Source organism: Vombatus ursinus, unplaced genomic scaffold (assembly GCF_900497805.2).
Source record: "Vombatus ursinus unplaced genomic scaffold, bare-nosed wombat genome assembly UNPS02014778.1, whole genome shotgun sequence".
Lineage (NCBI taxonomy): Eukaryota > Metazoa > Chordata > Mammalia > Diprotodontia > Vombatidae > Vombatus > Vombatus ursinus.
The window spans coordinates 33,323,555-33,342,930 of NW_020954556.1; the positions used below are offsets into that span (position 1 = coordinate 33,323,555).

The 19,376-nt window shown below is 37.7% G+C and overlaps 1 protein-coding gene across 2 annotated transcripts in view; it reads right to left on the reverse strand.

Moving 5' to 3' along the window:
* The window catches only part of VRK2 (VRK serine/threonine kinase 2), an 82,977-nt gene that overhangs the window by 56,916 nt on the left and 6,685 nt on the right, over positions 1 to 19,376 (reverse strand). For both annotated transcript variants that reach the window (XM_027865185.1, XM_027865186.1), the window contains exons 3-4: positions 2,643 to 2,701; positions 2,035 to 2,104 (exon numbers count right to left, since the gene is read on the reverse strand). In XM_027865185.1, coding sequence (XP_027720986.1) covers positions 2,035 to 2,104; positions 2,643 to 2,701 — 129 coding nt within the window. The remainder of the gene's footprint in view (positions 1 to 2,034; positions 2,105 to 2,642; positions 2,702 to 19,376) is intronic.

Below are 19,376 nucleotides of genomic sequence, written 5' to 3' on the forward strand. Positions count from 1 at the left end.
TAACAACCACCATTTGCTTATCTAGGGGTCATTTGCAGGACTGACAAGGAGGAGTTAAAAAGTCCTCTATGGACTATGTGGAGAGCAAAAACATTTGCCTTCCTTCTCTTAAAAAGTAGTGTAAAGAGTGTTTTCCTTCCTCACAAGCTCCAAAAGGCAAGCTATTGACCCCTCTGAACCCCAAAGTACAACAATCAGGTTAGATAATTACTTTACTTGAAAATGAAGGCTACACTGTAACTAGTTAAGATTCCATTTTTTTTCCTCCTATGTGAATTTAGTTTAGTCAAATTCCCTTAAGATACATGATGCCAGGGAACCACCCAGTTTGATTAAATTTTTCATTTTCTAAACCAATTTGAGTTTTTTGTCCAATGTACCTGCCACTCTTGCCTTACTTTTAACTCATAAGGTGGCCCTACTGCTACAAAATCAATTATAATTGATTTTAAATATTTGGGGGGGATGGTTGTGGATTGTGGGGGGAGCGGGAATTGATCCTTATTTATTTATATTTTTTAACATATATCAAGAAACTCTGCTTTGTTCTGATTGTTTATGATGTCAACCCATCCATTAAATACCTTCCTTATCCTGCCCCGACTCAGATCTATCACCATATGCTTCTGGTGAAATTATTTTGGCTTTCCAAAGTCAATCATATCAACTTGGCATTCAAACCCCTACAATTTTGGCTTCATTTAGCCCTGGAAGGGACTTTAGAAGTCATCAAGTCCTACGGTATCAGGAAATCAATATCATTCAATCAATAAACATTTATCAAGCACCTACTGTGTGTCAAGCACTGTGTCATAGATTTTAGAACAGGAAGGGACCCCAAATGCCCTAGTGCAACTCCTTCATTTAACAAATGGAAGAAACTGAGCCCCAGAACGATTAAATAACCCAAACAAAGTCACACAGGTAGAAAGTATCAGGAGTCAAATTTGAACACAGGTCCTCTGACTCCAAATGAGGATACTTTTTTTTTTAATCACTATCAAGTTTAAGCTTATTGTTTTCACAAACTTCTGAAAACCCTCAGATTCCTCCCTTGCAGTAGGAATCTCCTAACCTCCACTTCCTGGGTTCCTTCAGGACAGCTCAAACCCCTCTTTCTGCAAGAGGCCTCTCACAGGGTTCTGCCCCCCACTCCACCCTCCACCCAGGACTTTTCCTCAGAGATTACTTTCCATTTACATTGTACTTATCTGGAATGTACATAGTGAGTGGCTTATCTTTCCCATTAGAAAGTGGGCTTTTTGAGGGCAAGGCCTGTGTTTTTGCCTGACTTTTATATTCCCAGCACCAAATAAATGTTTGTTGACTGAATGACTGACTTACCTCACTGCATATCTCATTTCTGTTTCTACTCCTAGCTTGAAGGCACTCACTCTCAAAAATTAAACAAAATTCCTTTTGTTTCCCTCTCTAGAGCCAGTTTTCACATGGAAAGAAGGTACAATCTCCTAATTACAGTGAATTTGATGTCACAGATAAACTGCTGTGACCCAGATTTCAAGTACCAGATAAATACTAAGGCAAAGCCCAAAGTATGTAAAGGTTAAGTGCAGGGCCACACAAACAGTTAACAGCCAGAGGCAAAATCTGAACCCAGGTTATGCTGAGTCCAAACTCAACAGTCTATCATCTGAGAAACATCCCCTAATTTCCTACCTACTCCTATGCCCTACTTATCAAGACTGTCTTGTGAGACAAATAATAAGCCCATCATTCTAATCACTTACTCACATGCATACTATAGTTGGACCAGACTCAACAACCTAGTACTTAGGTGAAGTGGGGAAACATCTCTGATTTTTAAATGTATATTCCATTAGTTGTACCATGGAAAGAACTGAGTGGCCTCCAACTTCTGCCTATTCCATATGATACAATACAACAGTGTTATCCTGGGATAAAATCTCCTCTTGACAAGACTCTTTCCAAAGCACAGACGATATAACCAGATATCAAATACTCACTTGAGCAAGCACTTAAGTACAAGTGTCTTACTGGGCTAGTGTTACTTACTACACTCTTGCTTTGCAGCTCTCTGATAAAATTTCAGTTCTGAAAAGAGCGGACCATTTTCTTGATATTCCTGTAAAGAAACATGCAAATATGACAGTCTCTAAATTTTCGAAATTAAGAATGATTAATGTGATGTGGAGAAAAATAATTCCCCAAATGGGATTTAATATTTCAACTGTCCAGAAATGCCCATTATATACTGCAGCAGTTGAACTGGTAATGCATTTTCCATAAAACACTGACCCCCAAACACGTTTTCACTACAAATCTCTAAGCATCAAATTAACCAGATGGCCACTGGAAGAATCTTGCTTCAACATTGGGTATATTGTGGTTGCTATTCCTATACAGACAAACCTAAAACCATTCTTTTTGTAGTAGACATTTAGAAAAATGTCATCTGACAATTATGGTGATGATGGGTATAATGCAGTGAATGATCGAATAGAGTCAATAACAAGTAATCCAAAAGACATCCAGGATTCTCTACAAAACAAACTTTACCAAAAATAAGCAATGATAGGAATTAAGATGCCAAAATGCTATTCTTTGTGAAACAGAACTATGGAAAAAGGTGTTTAAAACAGTAAGTTAAATGCAGTCCTTACCACTTTTATAACATGAAGGGCATCTTCATCTCGTATTGGTTTATTAACACACGGAGAAGCTACAAAAAATCATAGCGAAAAAGTTATTAAAATAGAAATAAACATAATAAACAGGAAATAAGCAATGGAATTAACCACTCAGTGTTGTTGTTGTTTAGTCATTTTTCAGTCATGTCTGACTCTTCATGACCTATTTGGGGCTTTCTTGACAAAGATACTGAAGTAGTTTGCCATTTCCTTCTCCAGCTCATTTTTACAGATGAGGAAACTGGGACAGGCAAACATGGGTAAGTGACTTGCCTAGAGTCACAGCTAGTAACATCTGAGGTCAGATTTGAACACAGGAAGATGAATCTTCCTGACTCCAGTCCCAGCACTCTATTCACTGTACCACCTGGCAGCCCTATACCTTTTCTACTTATCATATTAAATCCACTATTAAAACCTTATTCAGATTCTGTTAATGGAAAACTGTGGTAATTCAGATGTGGCATGTGTGATTCTTTCTGATGAAAAATTTTAGAACTCCTTCTTCTGTATATTTTTGAGGTCTCCAGCTTAAAAATCAGTAGTGTTCTCAAACTAAAGGATTAAGGCTAACAAAATTAAATATTCCTTCAACATTTCATTCCACCAATTCAAATCTTATGACTTCAAAGAATCACAGGATTGGAAGGGACTTTAGACCTTGCCTAACTCACTCCTGGGCAAGAAAGAATTCTCTCTATAATGCAGCTAAACAGTGATCTTTCAGTCTTTACTTGAAGATCTCTAGGAAAGGGAAGCCCACTAGCTTCCAAGCTAACCATTCTATTTTGGAATAGCTCTAATGTTCATCAAGTTTTTCCTTCCATCAAATCTAAATGTCCCTTTCCAACACCTATTCAATGCTCCTCAGTAGTAACCCTGAGGCCAAGGAGAATAAGTCTATCAACTCCACTTACTAAAAAGGTAATATATATTCCATTAGGTTTGGCTATTGGGCATGTATTTTTGCAATATAATTGAGATATTGGAATTTTATTTTTTTTCAAAAATTACTTCATTTTACTAATACCATACTTATGTTTTATTCATATTATAAAATAAAGGAATAAAAGTATGTTTCTTCAAAAATATCCTATGTCTCAAACTTTATATATCTCAAAACTGCTGTTCTCTCCATATTAACCCAAATTAAAGGGGGTATTTTGTTTTCAAAATAACTCTTACTGTATCATTTCTGTTGTTTCAGAGATTAGAATCTAACCATATAACAAACTTTAAGGGAAAAATAAAACTTTGGATTACCATAAAATATGATTAAGAGGCATCTAATCATTCCCCTTCTCTCACATTCTATCTTTTAATATCTATAGGCTCCTTCCACGCTGCCTACAAACCTGCCTAGCTCTCCCCATCCTTAAAAAAACAAAAACAAAAACCCTTTCTTTGACCCTCTTGACTTCTTAAAACTACTGTCTTTTTCCTTTCATAATCAGACTCTAAAAAGAATCACTTCTCTGCTTGCTGCCTCAATTCCTTACCTCCCACTCCGCTCTATTCCTTGTTATCTGGCTTTCAACCGGACGACTTGACATTTGTTCTCTCCAAGGTTGCCAATGATCTCTTAACTGAAAAGTCCACTGGTCTTTTCTAAATCTCCATTGTATTTGCCCTAAAAGCTTCTGATATTAATAATCATCCCTTCTTCCTAGACACTCTCTACTCCTCTTGACCTCCATAATACTATTTGTTGTTGCTGCTTCTACCTCTCTGATCATTCCTCATCATAGTGCTCCTTCTCACTCACTGTGGGCTCCATCCTTGGCTCTCTCTTCTCTCTCTATTCATTCTCCCTTAGTGACCTCAAAAGCTCTCTTGGGTTCAATTATCATCCCTCCGCAGATGAATCTCAAATTTATATATCCAGTCCTAATTTCCCTCATAAATCATAATCTAACAGCACCAATTACTTGCTGAACAATTCCAACCAAGTTATATCATATGCATCTCAAAACTCCAACTGGGTAAAACAGAATTTGTCATGTTTCCTCAGTGTCCAACTCTCATTCAAACTTCCCTATTTTTACTGACAGAACCACCATTTTTCCATTTCAGCACTGGAGTCATAAATGACTCTGCCTTATCCTCCCATAGCCAATCAGCTTTAAGGCAACTAGGTGATATTGTGGACAGAGTGCTGGGCCTGGAGTGAGGAAAACCTGACTCCAAATCTGGCCTTAGACACTAGCTGTGTGACCCTGAGCAAATCACTTAACGTCTGCTTGTCTCAGTTTCTTCAGCTGTAAAATGAGAATAGTAACAGTACCTACCTCACAGGGCTTTGGTGAGGTCCAAATAGATATTTGTAAAATTCCTAGCACAGTTATCTGGCATATAGTAGGTGCTATATAAATGCACATTCCCTTCCCCTCCCTGTTTTTTCCAATTCTTTCACTTCTGCCTCTACTGCATTTCTTAAATCCATCTCTTTCTCTCTACTCACCCAGTTTCAACCCTAGTTCAGGTTCTTCTCACCTGGACTATTGTAAGAGCTTTCTAACAGGACTCCCTGTTTCTAGTTCCACCTCAACCCCCCCAATCCATTTTTCACATGTCTGCCAAACTTATATTCCTAAAACACAAATCTGAGCATATCATTCCATTCAAAAATCTTCAATAGCTTCCTACTGCCTCTAGGATAAATACACTGTACAATCCTCGAAGATTTAAATTCTTAATATGATGTCTACCCTTCCAGTTCCCTTCCCACACAAGCTGATATTCCAATCAACTTGGCCTGCTAACTGTTCCCTGTATATATCGTCTATCTCTTGCCCGTACACCTTTGCCCAGGAAGTCCCTCTTGTCTGACAAATCCTCCTGCCTCATCTCTGTCTCAAAGAACCAATAGCTTCCTTCAAAGCACACCTCCAGTGCCACCTCCTTCATGAGGCTTATCCTGTTTCAAGTAATCACTGTTCTGTGAAAAAGAGAGATATTTTTCTGATCAAGGCCAAAAGGTCCAGATTTCATGTCCACTGCCGTCCCCTACAAACTCCCAGTTATTAATGACATCTTCTCACTGATTCCCCATATCCAATTAATCACCAAATCCTATCAGTATTTCCATGATAGTATCCCTTGTATGTGTCTCTTCCATTTCATTCCCATTATCTAATTTAAGACTCTTATAATCTAACACCTGGATTATTACCAGGGCCTCTTTGGTCTTCCTCTGCCAATTTTTTCGACTTCCACTCCATCCTGAACATTACCATCATTACTAATCTTGCTAAAACATATTTCAACCATGTCTCTTTACTCAAAAACCTTTAAATGGCTTTTCATTTCTCACTCTGGCATTCGAGGCTTTCCACAGTCTGACCCCAACTTACATTTCCAACATTATTTCCCACTATTAACTAACACGAACCCTAGCCATATATATTGGCATTGTACCCTTCTCCCTAAACCCAGCTGACTATAAACTCTAGAAAGGGAGGAAATGCTTTTTTTTTTAATTAATTTAGTTTGACTTATCAACAATCACTTCCATAAGCTTCTGAGTTTTAAATTTTTCTCCCCCTCCCTCCCCACCTCCCTTCCCAAGACGGTACGCAATCTGATATAAGCTACACATATACATTCCTATTAAACATATTTTCACATTAGTCACATTGTAAGGAAGAATTAGAACTAATAGGAGGAACCACCAGAAAGAGGAAATAAAACAAAACAAAACAGAAGAAAAAAATAGCAAACAGTATGCTTTGATCTGCAGCTCAGTCTAGTTTCAACTCCATGGAACAAGACACCCCTGAAGTCTCCCTGTCCCCCCCTCTTCCAGCTTCCTTTTGTGTGCTGTCTTCCCCTCTTGGATTGTAAGCTCCTTGAGTGCAGGAACTGTCTTTCTTTACTTTATTTGTATCTCCAATGCTTAGCACAGTGCCTTGCGTGGAGCAGATGCTTAATAAATGTGCACTTATTGTCAGGAATAATATCTAGAATGGTAAAAGGAAGCTCATGAAAAAATGGCCGTGATATTTTTTGGTAAAGGATGAGGCAAAGTCTTCAGATGAGAAGGTGAGGAGAGGAATGCTGTAGGAGACTTTAGGAGAAAAGAGATGGTCTGGAAGACAACGTGATAAGTGGGATAAAGAGGCAATTAGAAAGGAATAAAAAGATTGCCTAGCTGTAGTGAGGACCCAGAGGAGATTAGCTGATATAAAGCTGTAGTGGATGCAGTAAGCACAGCTCTATGACGTCCCCCAGTTCTGTTCAATGACACATGAGCAACAGCAAAGGAAGCAGATATTCTCACCCACTTCACTAGACCATGGGAGAGACATTGTAGTGTAATGAATAGAGAGCTGGCTATGGAGCTGAGACCTGGGTTCAAGTCCCTCTTCTGACACAATGTTTGTATGACTCTGGGCAAGACATTTAACCTCGCAGTGCTCCAGGCGCCTCTTAAGCCTGTAAAGTTTCAGGCAAAGCGCCAACCTGTATTGGCAGAGAATGTTCCCCATCGGGAAGTCCTTATACCGATGAAATCACAGGTCAAATCCTCATCCTTGTTCCTAACTGGAATGCCAGAGGACTGGGGCCCCATCTTAAAATTCTTTGGTTCTCCCATACCCGGTAATTTGAAATTTTTTATTACATATGATAATAATAACGACAATAATTTAATCACAGCTATCCTATTATTAGTAGCACCATTTCACAGATATTATAGCTGTGAAATTGTAAAGAAAATTGTAGCTCAGAGATTTTAAGTAACAAGCTCAAGGCAACACAGCTAATAAAATGGCAGAGCCAGTATTTGAAACCAGGCCTCTTATTCTTAATCCATGCTGAACAGTCAATGTTTCCAAAGGTGTCAATATATTAAAACAGTTTAAAATAAGGGTGTCTCTATCAAGTAAAATCTTTTTTTTTTTTAAGATATAAAAAATAAATCTTCCCACTACTTTCTTCAAATATCCCTCAATACAACAATAACACTGGTGGTAGTCCTAGTAGTTTAAACTATGATTTCTCTTCTTTACACATTAAATATCCTGACTGGTAACAATTGCTACCTAGATACTCACTTTTGTTTTTTCAAAAGTATTCAACAGATTTCTTCTTAAGCACCTCAAACTTGGTGCTAAGCAGCTAAATATAATAGGTAAGTATTCAAACATAAGAAGGGTTCATCAGGATACACAGCCCCCACTCTTGAACTTTAACACCTAGCATCTTTCTCTCGGTCTATTAAAATTTTGCCACATGGGACTATTCCACTAGCAAGACTGTCATACTTCTAGCTTAAGTGGAAAAGGATTCTACCTGAATACTTCAAACAAATAAACAAACAAACAAACAAACAAAAAACAGGTCATGAGTACCTGAGGATATACCGGATGCCCAGTATGACTTATTTAGGCCAAAATAAACCTTCCGGTTTAAGAAATACACCTGCTTTCAAAATTCAAATTAACCATATTTTCCTATAAAGTGTACAAGGACAGAGTAATTAATGTATTTTTGCTTTACCTGGAGAGTCAGACGTCGTCCAGGAGTAAAGGAAGTACTTTTCAATACAGACATACCTCACTTTGAGCAAATTTGATAGGCACAAAAAGAGTTTTCCAAAATGATAAATCAGGAAGTGATTCCTTTACAAAAGGATGCAGCACAGCAATTCCTTTACATAGCAAACTCCAACATTTGAATTAAAAGCGCTCATTTGATAAACATTTGAGAAATGCAAATTTCTATAAACACACCTGTTATATAAAGTAAGGCACACCTGCACGCCAAATGCCAAAAGTGGGAAACACACTATTCTTTGCTTGAAAATGATCTTAAAATAGATCAAGTTTTTTTGTACACAAACTAGAAAAATTCCAATGATTTAAAATGCCTATCTATGCTATGACAGACTTCCCAATGTCTAAAAATGGATTAGATACACAGACCTTGTAATAATGATAGAATAACAGGAGCTCACATCTAGTCTTTCTAGGGGATGCTGAGTTTATAGTTAATAAAGTATTATATCTTACATCTGGATGCATGCCATCATCATCCAGGGAAAACTGAAAGATTGTTAAGTTCCTAAAGGGCAGAAACTATCTTTTGCCTTTCTTTGTATCCTAGCACTGAACACAGTGTCTGGCACATAGTAAGCATTTAATAAATATTTATTTACTGATATTGATGAACATCTGAGAATGCTCTGTGCAGCCCTGTGAAGTATGCAAAAAACAAAAGGTGCCTCAGTGCCCATGATGCCATCTTGAACAAAGTAAAGCAGAGGTCGAAGTATAAACAAACTGGAAAATCTCAGTAACTTTCTTCTACTAGCTATATTCCCTGAAGAGGTATAGGGAAGATCATCAGGCTGGAGATCAGAAAACCTAGCTTTTATTTTGCTACTTACAAAACTAGGGAAAGCACTTAAACACTCTCAGTCTAGTTCTCTCATCTGTAAAACAGGCATAATGTAGCAATGCCATGTCTTACCTATATATCAGAAGTTTATTATAAGGCTTAAACTGGGTTAACAAGCAAAAGCACTTAACAAATCTTAAAGTGCTATATAAATGTTAGCTAGTGGTAATAGTAGTAGCAGTAGCAGCAGCAGTAGCAGCAGCAGCAGCAGCAGCTGTAGTAGTAGTAGTAGTCGTGAATCATTATGCAAATAAAAGACACTGGTTTTACATCATGTAATAAACACAGCATAGTATAGTGGATACAGAGCTAAACTTGGAACCAGAAATACCTGGGTCTAATTCCCACCTCTGACACATACTGGTTGAGTGATCCTAGTCCAGTCACTTTACCTCTTGGTGCCCCAGACAACTATCTAAGACTTCAAATTGCAGAGGCAAGGTCAATCTGAATTAGTAAAAGAAGTCTCTTCATCTGGGAACTCTTGATAATAATGAAATCACAGATCCAGCATCTATCCTATCCCTAATATATTTCTCTGCCCACCACACAAGAAAAGGAACACAATAAATTAAATAATTAAATATAAGATCAAGTGAACTAATTTTTATCTTCATCATTTGTGTTGGTACTACCAGTAAAACAAACTGGGCCTCATGGAGATGTGTCTAAGGTGTTGTAGTTGATAATTCAACTATGGTATCTATTTTAGATGGGCAATAAGATAATAAGGAGAACCAAAGTCACATGGATGGTTTTGGAAATAATTCTATGACAAAGATATGATTGATCCCAAAGGCATCTAACAATTGTTGCCGTAAATTGTCTGGAAAAAAAAAAAAACTATAAAGACAGACAGCGATTTGACTCCTTGCCTCACTGGCCTAAATGGCTATGATGTGAAATGGAAAGATAAACACAAATAGAATCTGACAATTCCCCTGAAGTAGCCCAAGAAGCAACTGTGGTACCTGGGAGGGGCTCTTTAAGCCAAACCATGAATGAAACTCTTATCACTACAAAACAGGTTAGTCTATCAAATAACAAGTTTTCTACTTGAAGCCAAAGTTATTTAGCATGAGGGAGGGAATGAGATTTATATACAATACCGTTCAATTATAAAAAAGTTTCCTATTTTATATTAGGTGTCTCTTTAGCATGTTATTGACCTTTTTCTTCTTCTAATTCCTACTAGGTCAAGATAAGTTTAGAGCTAAATGGAATAAGTCTAAATAAACAACTGGTTCAATTTGCAATGGGCTACTTTGATGGCACTCCAGTTGTAGGACTAGTATTTGTCAGTCAGCAAAATCATAAATATTATGGGTTTTTTAATTGAATATGATCAGTGTATCTTTCATTACGCCTGTGAATCATGCAACACCAAGATCGTGGAGGAATAAATATTTTATGTGACCCAATGGGCAATGGAGTGACAAGTGTTAAGTATAATCAATGATGATTTGCATGTGGGAAGTAGTGGCAGAGACATCATCAAGGGCATATATGATCAGAAAAAGCATTAGAAGACCTAGAAGAAAGCTCTACACACACACACACACACACACACTCTTTGGAGGATTTAGGAAGAGGGATGGATAAGAGTCACACAGATGAAAAGGGACAGGTTGGTTGAGAGTAGCGGCAGGGCCCACATTCATGAGATCACAGCACCACTGAAGAATTCACATAGTTCACTTGATTTTTCTATCATGATCTCAACTCCCTTTGCACTGACATGCCCGATTAAAGGAGACATCATGGTAGACTGGAAACAGCACTGGCTCTGGAGTCAAAGGGCTTGGGTTAAAATTCCATATTTGACTCTTATTACCTATGTGATGTTGGGCAAGTCATTTAAGCTCCCTGCTCTTCAGTGTTGTCCTTGTTTGTAAAATGAACAGGTTGAATTCTCTAACTCCTGGAGTTCTTTCCACTTCTAGATCTGTGATCTCATGAAATGTTTGTTTGACCCAAGAGTCTCTCCAAAGCTTAGCAATTCTAAATATAATTTTTTATTTCTAAAACTCATTCATGGGACCTATGATAAGTTCAAACTACATAAATATATCTTGAAAGTGATGGGAAAGTTTTCAGAAATCAAGTACAAAGCACATTTTCAAAGACAGACAAATGATTGCTTTAGTTTTCTGACTCCATATCTTGTACCCGAACCAAACCCTCCATACGAGAACATATTCTCCTGAGTTTCACTATTGTACATATAATGAATTTTATGGCTCTTTAAATGACCTACTTTTCTTAAAGCTCCCTCTTTAAGTCATCATGCAATAAAAGAGAGTGGGCAAAAGTACTTTCAGCATTCAGGACCAATATCTAGTCCTTTATGTTACTCTCTTTAAAAATGTATCATAGCAATTGAAAAAGAGTCTTCTAGCCCTCCCTACTGTATGGACTATCACAAGATTCATGGCAAACAAACCTGCCTAATCGAGGTGTTTTTCAACCACAATATGAATCTATGTAACCTTCTTTCTCTTTCTATCAGGAGCTGTGTTGGTAGGCCATCCTTTCACATTTTTTTCACAGAAATATTGTTTGATTCAGGACACAATTTTCAATTCATTTTCCCCAGCACCTGACATCACACTTATTATAAATAACAACTGTTCTCATACGTTTTGTGACCTAAGTATTATTGAAAAAATAATCACTTAAGTTCATAAGACCTGAAAATGACAGTATTATTAGCACCATCACTAAGATTTCCTAACTAAGCTGTCAATACCATCAATAATATAGTACACTATTATTTGAGAAATGAAGGTGGTAATGGGTATGCCATTCTCCATTATTTCCTCAAGCTATTTAAAGATTCAAGATATACTCTGAGTAGTTATGTTTTCATACACACACAAATAATAAAGGGATGGAGTCAGATACAGCTTTACTTGCTACTGACACATTTGCCTAATGATCACTGAGCCCTAATGACAACTGTGTTTTTCTTGACTTTTCTATCTTCTGTTTTCATTATTTCCTAATCAGGTTAGTGATGTCACCTTTGAGAATTCTCATTAAGTGGTACTCAACAAACCTTAAGAGGAAGTTTAGTCTTCATCTGCCTCTCTATTGAATATGCATGTTTCCAATCTCTCCTACCTGAAATAAATTTGTGGAGAGCTATGCCTTTACTACATACTAAGCACACAGCAGAAAAAAATAGCCTGCTTCTCCAGGGAATAATTAACAAAGGACACTGTGTTCCATCTTCATGATAAAATACAGATTTCCTATTAAAAGGCAAATTCATCATTTCAAAAAAGTTAAATAGGATGGCACTTAAAAAGTAATTCCAGCTGGTTAAATTTAGGGCACAGAAAAAAAATTTGATTCAAGAATATTCTCTGGGTCTTTCATTTGATTGTGAATTGTATTAACGTTCATTTAACTTTGAGCTCTTGCCTCTCAGTATTCTGTTCTAAGAGAGTCAAACAAGTGGCAGTAGGCCTGCTGGGTTCGGTAATACTGCCTCTCAGATTTAAATAATCTGTTTTACTTGGATTGCAAGTCAAATACAGTCTCATACACATTGACACATTTTCTGAGACTGATTCTGTAAGCAGTGTTGATATTTTCTTGGACTGTTTGGACTCTTCATGTGTCAATTTGGCCTTCTCTCCTTGTTCCCTTGCAGCCCTGGCCTCAAACTTCTTTGAAGGCACTGTCCTGCTTGATGTGAAAAACTTACTGGTGAGACTAATTACTAATCTGATCTCAAATGCCAACAGTTATGTCCAGGAACCTTAGCAAAAGCTTCTGATTGTCCAAAAACCAAAATTAACAGAAATTTTAATACAGATAGTACGAGAAGTTTTTCTGTGCACAGTTGTGTTTTGGTACCTGGAAAGACTGATGTTTGCATTTATTTCCCACACTTTTAGATCACTCCTTTTCACAAAAAGCATCTCTCCAAATAGCTATAATTCTCAACAGAGATGTCTCAGTCAAATACTATTCAAGGGAATTAGTTCATTATAAAAGAAAGTTCTCTCTTCTCAATATTTTCTCAATTCTTCCTTTTAAACCATGTCCTTTTCCAATGTACTGGACTTGGGAGTCAGAAGACCTGGGTTTTAGTTCTGTCTCAGTCACTTACAAGCTTTGTGATCTTGGGCAAATCACTTAACGTTTCTCAGCCATAAAATGGGGATAATAACAGCCCCTACCTCACAGGGTTGTTGTAATGATCAAACCTGATATCCTAAGTAAGTCACTTTGCCAACTTACTATGCTATATTAAATGGTAACTACTACTATTAGCAATGTGTTGACAGGATATCTTTCCTCTACTTACAATGTCCACGGGCAAGTGTATACTTCTTGATTAAAAAAACTGTCGAGAATAAATGAGAAATAGAACAAACTCCCTTTCTTCTCTCCTCCCACCTTAAACATTCTTTCAAAAATTCCCCTCCCCATTTTTATTTTAGTACAATCACTACTTGTATGTTTTGAATTCTTTTTTTCCATTGTAGACCAGTTCATGACTAATTACATAAGTTCTCTTCCACAAACTGCTAACATTTTCCTCTGAAGGCCTAGCTGCAAACATTACCTCCTACAACCTGCCCCAGATCTAACCAGAATCCTTAATTTCATTATTATTCATATTATTATTAACAGCATCTATTGTGAATACTAATAGCATTTATGTTGTGTATTATGGTTTACAAAGCACTTTACACATGTTATCTCATTTCAGCCTCACAACAACCCTGTAAGGCAGATGCTATGATTATCCCCATTTTGCAAATGAGGAAACTGAGGTTCAGAGAAGTTAAGTGACTTGCCCAGGGTCACACAGCTAGGAGGTGTTTGAGGTAGGATTTAAACTCAGGTCTTCCAGACTCCAGGTCCAACAACTCTCTATTCACTGGCCTCCCACTATACCCACCCTGTTCATTTGGTTGCTGTGATTCTTTCTTCCAGGGACCCAATTCTCTCTGCCTGTGTACATTTCATAGAGGAACCGAGGACATGTACTTCATATTACCTACACAGAAGTAGCCTATGTCACTATCACTCTCAGTCGGTGAAGCCATCTCCCAAAGCACCAGTTGACTAGGCACGAGGTTTGAGGTGCTTGCAAATGATGTTTCAAAATGGGGGTTGAAGAAAGGAAGTGGAAAGAAGGCATATTACCTACCCTTCAGAAATATCCACAATAACTAGGCATAGCAGGTTGGGTTAAGGTCTGCACAGAAGCCAAAGCCAGGAATTTCATTGCCTTTGTTGGCTCATGTCACTACCTTAATTAATGTCACTTTCTCTGGTTTAATATCGGAACAAGTGACAAAAGTGCTTCTGGATGAATTGTGTTTTCCTAGGACTGTATGGCACACTCACCCGCCGCAGTCTGACAGAGGGATGTGCCAGTTTTATTTGGCAGTCACAGCGTGCCAGCTTTAGTTTTAGTAGTTTAATTTGTGGCCGTTATAGGTTTTGAATCCGGCAAAGTATGCACAATGGTCTCATGGAACCTGTTCCATACACAAAGTTTACACAGTGGAAAAGAAAAAGCAATGGCTATAAGGTGATTAGAGAGAGCTTCTCCTGGCCACAGCTGGTCTTGTATGCATTCCTAGAAATTTAAGAGCCTTTGGGGATGTGGGTAAAGTGGTCATAAGGAACAATTCCCTGATTCTTTTTTCTTTTTTTTTTTTTTGCTTGGTTCTGCAGTGAGTGTGAGACTATCATGAGGGATATGGATATGGTGTTTAAAACTCAATTTTATGCAAAATCCATTATTCAAGAAGCAAAGTTTATATACATGACAGATATTGGAGGAACTGGTCTTCATGTAACAACTCCTGTTAAAGTCTAGTACACTCAGCCTTGGGTGATATAAAATGCAAAGAATCAGACCATGCTTTGAGCAAGCAGTGCTAAACTACTTTTATTTTGCTGTGGTTAAAAGGTTTCTCCGAATTAGCATTCTGAAGTTCTTTTCATTCAGATTTTCTCCTCTCTTCATCTTCTTTGTGTGATTACTCAGTGAAGACTCATGACTTCATGGGGAGGAGAGCTGATGCTGAGTTCTTCCCAACTTCTATTTGCCCTTTCGAAATTGAGGGTTCTCCACTTCACCAGGTTGAGGATCTGGCTTCGACTGCACCTGGCTTTGCTAAAGAATAGGAATATTCATCTCGACTGAGGGCCCGCTGCTTGAGCGCTGGAGGACCTTGCAGGAGAGCATCTCTGGATGGAAACTTCATTACAATACTTTCTCTTCCCTACAGGAAGCAGTAATTCTGATTCACCAGAGTTACGGTTTTGCCCGACACAGCCACAGGAGCTACTGTTTGACTTTCAAAATTAATCAACCTCTAAGCTGGAGTAGAAATGGCATATCCTTTCACCTTAAGCACAAAAAGCTCTAAACAGACTGCAGCTTTAACATCCCTGGATGGGAGTTTCGGCCCCTGATACTTAAACTTGAAGCACATACTGGGTTTCTGGCATGCTTGTGCCCATACCCATCTGCTAGACTGGCACAGTGCCCACTCAGAAGGTGTGATGCCAGTTTCAATAGGGCATAGGTGCCAATCAAAGATGGGTTTGGAGGGGCAGCCTGCAGAACGCAGCAAAAGTCAGCTCTTCTGCCAGAAGATCCTCCTGTTATCATATAATGCCAATGAAGGGCCACATGCTTCATTGCATGGGATCACATTGCATCTGTAGATGCTTCTGGCCATCAATGGATGTCTTTCCACTGAATCTTTTTTGTATGCCTCCAGTATCCTTGTTTGGAACCCTTTAAAGAAAAGTTATGCCCACCATGTTAATCAAGTGTCATCCCAATCTCTACCAAGGAAGTCTTGGAAACACTTTGACACAGAAGCAGTTAATAGTGTTTTTTTATTGTTTTGTTTTGTTTCGCTTTTTTTCCATTAAGATTCCTTCCTTTTCCATTGAAAAATACGTTCATATAGAGCATCACATATTATCAAGGAAAAGACATGGGCAGTGAAATGGAGAAGAAGAAATGAGCTTTAGAAGTAATACTCATTGTCTGCCCAAGGACTTGGACAACCAGAAGTCACAACCACATATGTAATACTGATAAAAAGGTATACTCATAAGTCAATTAACAATAGCAATATAAAGTTAAGTAACTAATAAAATTCCTTATTTTTACCATTCAAATTCAATGATTATCTTATTAATCAAGTTCCCCCCCCCACACACACACACAGTCTTTCCAGAAAGTCTCCCATTTTTCTCCTCCTTTCTAAAGCAGAGGTTATCAACCTGAGGTTCATGAACTTCTTTCTATTTTTGTTTTAAATATTTTGAGGACATTTCAATAAATTGGTTTTCTTTGTAATCCTACATATTGTATTTCATGGATTTGAAAACATTACTCTGAGGAGGGTTCCACAGGCTTCACCAGACAGCCATAGGAGTCTATGATGCAAAAAATTAGAACCTCTGACCTAAAAATACTTTAGTTCACAAACAAAATAATGCTGCCCTTATTTTATAGAGAAATCAGAAGCTCCAACAGCCACAAAGAATTTTCTCATTGTTTGACTCTAGGAGAGATATCATCTCAGGAAGACTGAAAATTGACTGATTCTTACCTGCTCTTTATTTTGTTGCCCCTTTCTCAAACCCTACTAGTTCAAAAGAAAGGTTACTACATAATTCTTCAGTTATATTTGCATGGTGTGTCTAATCCAATGCATCTTGCCCAAATAACTGATTACAAGGTTCCAAACAGGAAAGATCAAATTGCAATCATCAATAAATTCCTTATTAAAAAATCAGATAATGCCTTCTCCATGGCACACACAAGATAAGTTGCATAGTATTAGGTTTAGAAAACTGATCCTGGAGTTAAAAAGATCTGGATTTAAGTCCTGCAGATGATCCATAATAGCTAGTGATGCTGGGAAAGTTACTTAACCTCTTCACGCCTCAGGCAATTTTCTAAGACTATAAATTATGTTCGAATTAGTGAGCTGTGCAGGAGAAGGAAGAGAAGAAAGGAATGGGGAAGTTTTCATACCAGCCATTCTCTGTACCAATGAAACAACATAGCTAGACCAAAAAAAAAAAAAATACAGAGAATTGTGTCCTATTTCTCCACAAAATGAGCACTAATAACACTCAGTAAATATTTTAAAGTGTTTCAAAGAAAATAGAAGAAAATATGGCTATAACCCAAAAAGATGAGAATCAGTTAAATGAAATCTAAAAAGTTTCACAGATTTGATCCAGAAGGGACACTTGGGGAGCCACACAGTCCAACGCCCTCATTTTATGAATGAAGGAACAAAGATCGAGAGAGGTCAAGTGGTTTGCCAGAAGCCACACAAGTAGTAAGTGGTGGGTCATCTGACTTTAAATACCACTCTTTCTACTGAACCATCCTGTTTGTGATTAACAAGTGTCTATGAAATGAATGACATGTCATAACCCCGTCCCAAGGTTTTCACCATGGTCCCTACTGGCTATAAAGTGCTATTGAGAATTTAAGTAAAGTCAAAAGGACTTAAAATAAAAAGATCAGAGTTTTAATTTCAACTCTCACTTAGGACCTTGGCAAAGGTGTGATGGTAAATGTCTCTGAAAAAAACATTTATGCATGACACACTTTTAAATTTAATCTGCATTAACATTTCCTCCATCCCTTTCTTAAGTCTAAATAATCAACAATATTAAAAATAATATCAAGCTCTGATTTGTAGTGTTTGCTGATTTCTGAGACATAATTGCTCAGACTCAAAATTTAACAATCATCTCTTGTGATCCATTACAAGCTGGCCCCTGCACACTCCTGAACCCTGGACAAATTATTATACCTCTCTGGGCCTCAATTTCCTCACCTATAAAATTAGGAAATTGTATTGAATGATACCTCCTAGTCTCTCCTATGTCCAATGTCTATCATCCCATGACAAATATGTATTACCTAGGCTCACTGATCACAGCTAAAAGAGACTTCAATGAAACCAGAAATTCTGGAGATAAATCTATTCTAGTTCTAGTCATGTCACAAAACAGGCACAAAAAGAGCCTTTTGACAAATTTGGCAGAAACTTATCCCACAATTTGTTCCTCTGAGTTCTTGTTAATTCTGAGATCCAATGCCTTTAGAGCAGGAGATGAGTGCAACAGGACCTTTAAGTCACTACTTTTTAGTATGTCATTATTCATACAACTATGGTGACTAAAAAAAAAAAATTCTACATGTAATATATGATGATTTTTCCATCTCGGATGGCTGTGATTCATTCAATTTATATTTTGTAAATACTTATGGACAAGTTTGTCTCCCTCAACAAAATGTAGGCTACTTGAGAGCAAAGATCACTTCATTTTTCCCTAATGCCTAGGACAGTATCTCAAAAAGAGTAGGTGCTTAATAAATGCTTGCTGACAGATTGAGGGAAGCTAAGTGGCTCAGTGGATATAAAAAACATTGCATGAATTCAAATCTAACTTCAGACACTTACTAGCTGTGTGACCCTGTGCAAGTCACTTACCCATTTGCCTCAGTTTCCTCAATTGTAAAATGAGCTAAAGAAGGAAATGGCAAACTACTCCAGTATCTTTGCCAAGAAAATCCCAAATGAGGTCACAAAGAGTTAGACATGACTGAAACAACTAAACAACAAATAGATTGATAGCTAGGTGGCACAGTGGACAGAACACTGGGCCTGGGGTCAGGAAGATCTAAGTTCAAATCTGGCTTCAGATAGTTACCAGCTGTGTGACCTTGGGCAAATCACTTAACCCTGTTTGCCTCAGTTTCCTCATCTGTAAAATGAGCTACAGAAGGAAATGGCAAACCACTTTACCATCTTTGCCAAGAAAACCCTAAATGGGGTCACAAAGCATCAGATATGACTGAAAGGACTGAACAACAATAACAATAGATTGAGGAAGCCAGAACTTCTCTGGTGGAGGTCCTGATCACTCTCCTCTCCTCCTATACGGCCAAGAAACTATGAATCAGCATCCTATCAAAAGAACCCAAAGTTTCCAATAAGAGAAAGAAATAATGAAGTTTGTTAAATAAACTCCACAACATTCCTTGCCTTAGAGCTCTCTCTCCTCACTATAGTTCTGTGAAACTATTTTTCTCATCTGATGTAAGGGCCATAGTAATTTTTCCCCTCCCTTAAATCATTTTATTTTCTCTCTTCCTTTCTCTCACTTTTTTTTTTCCTTTTCCCTCCTTCCTTCTCCTCTTTACACCGCATCAGAAGAACACGGACTTTGTTCTTGTATTCAGACTATTTTTTTCCTCTCATGACAACTTTTCCTACAAATGCT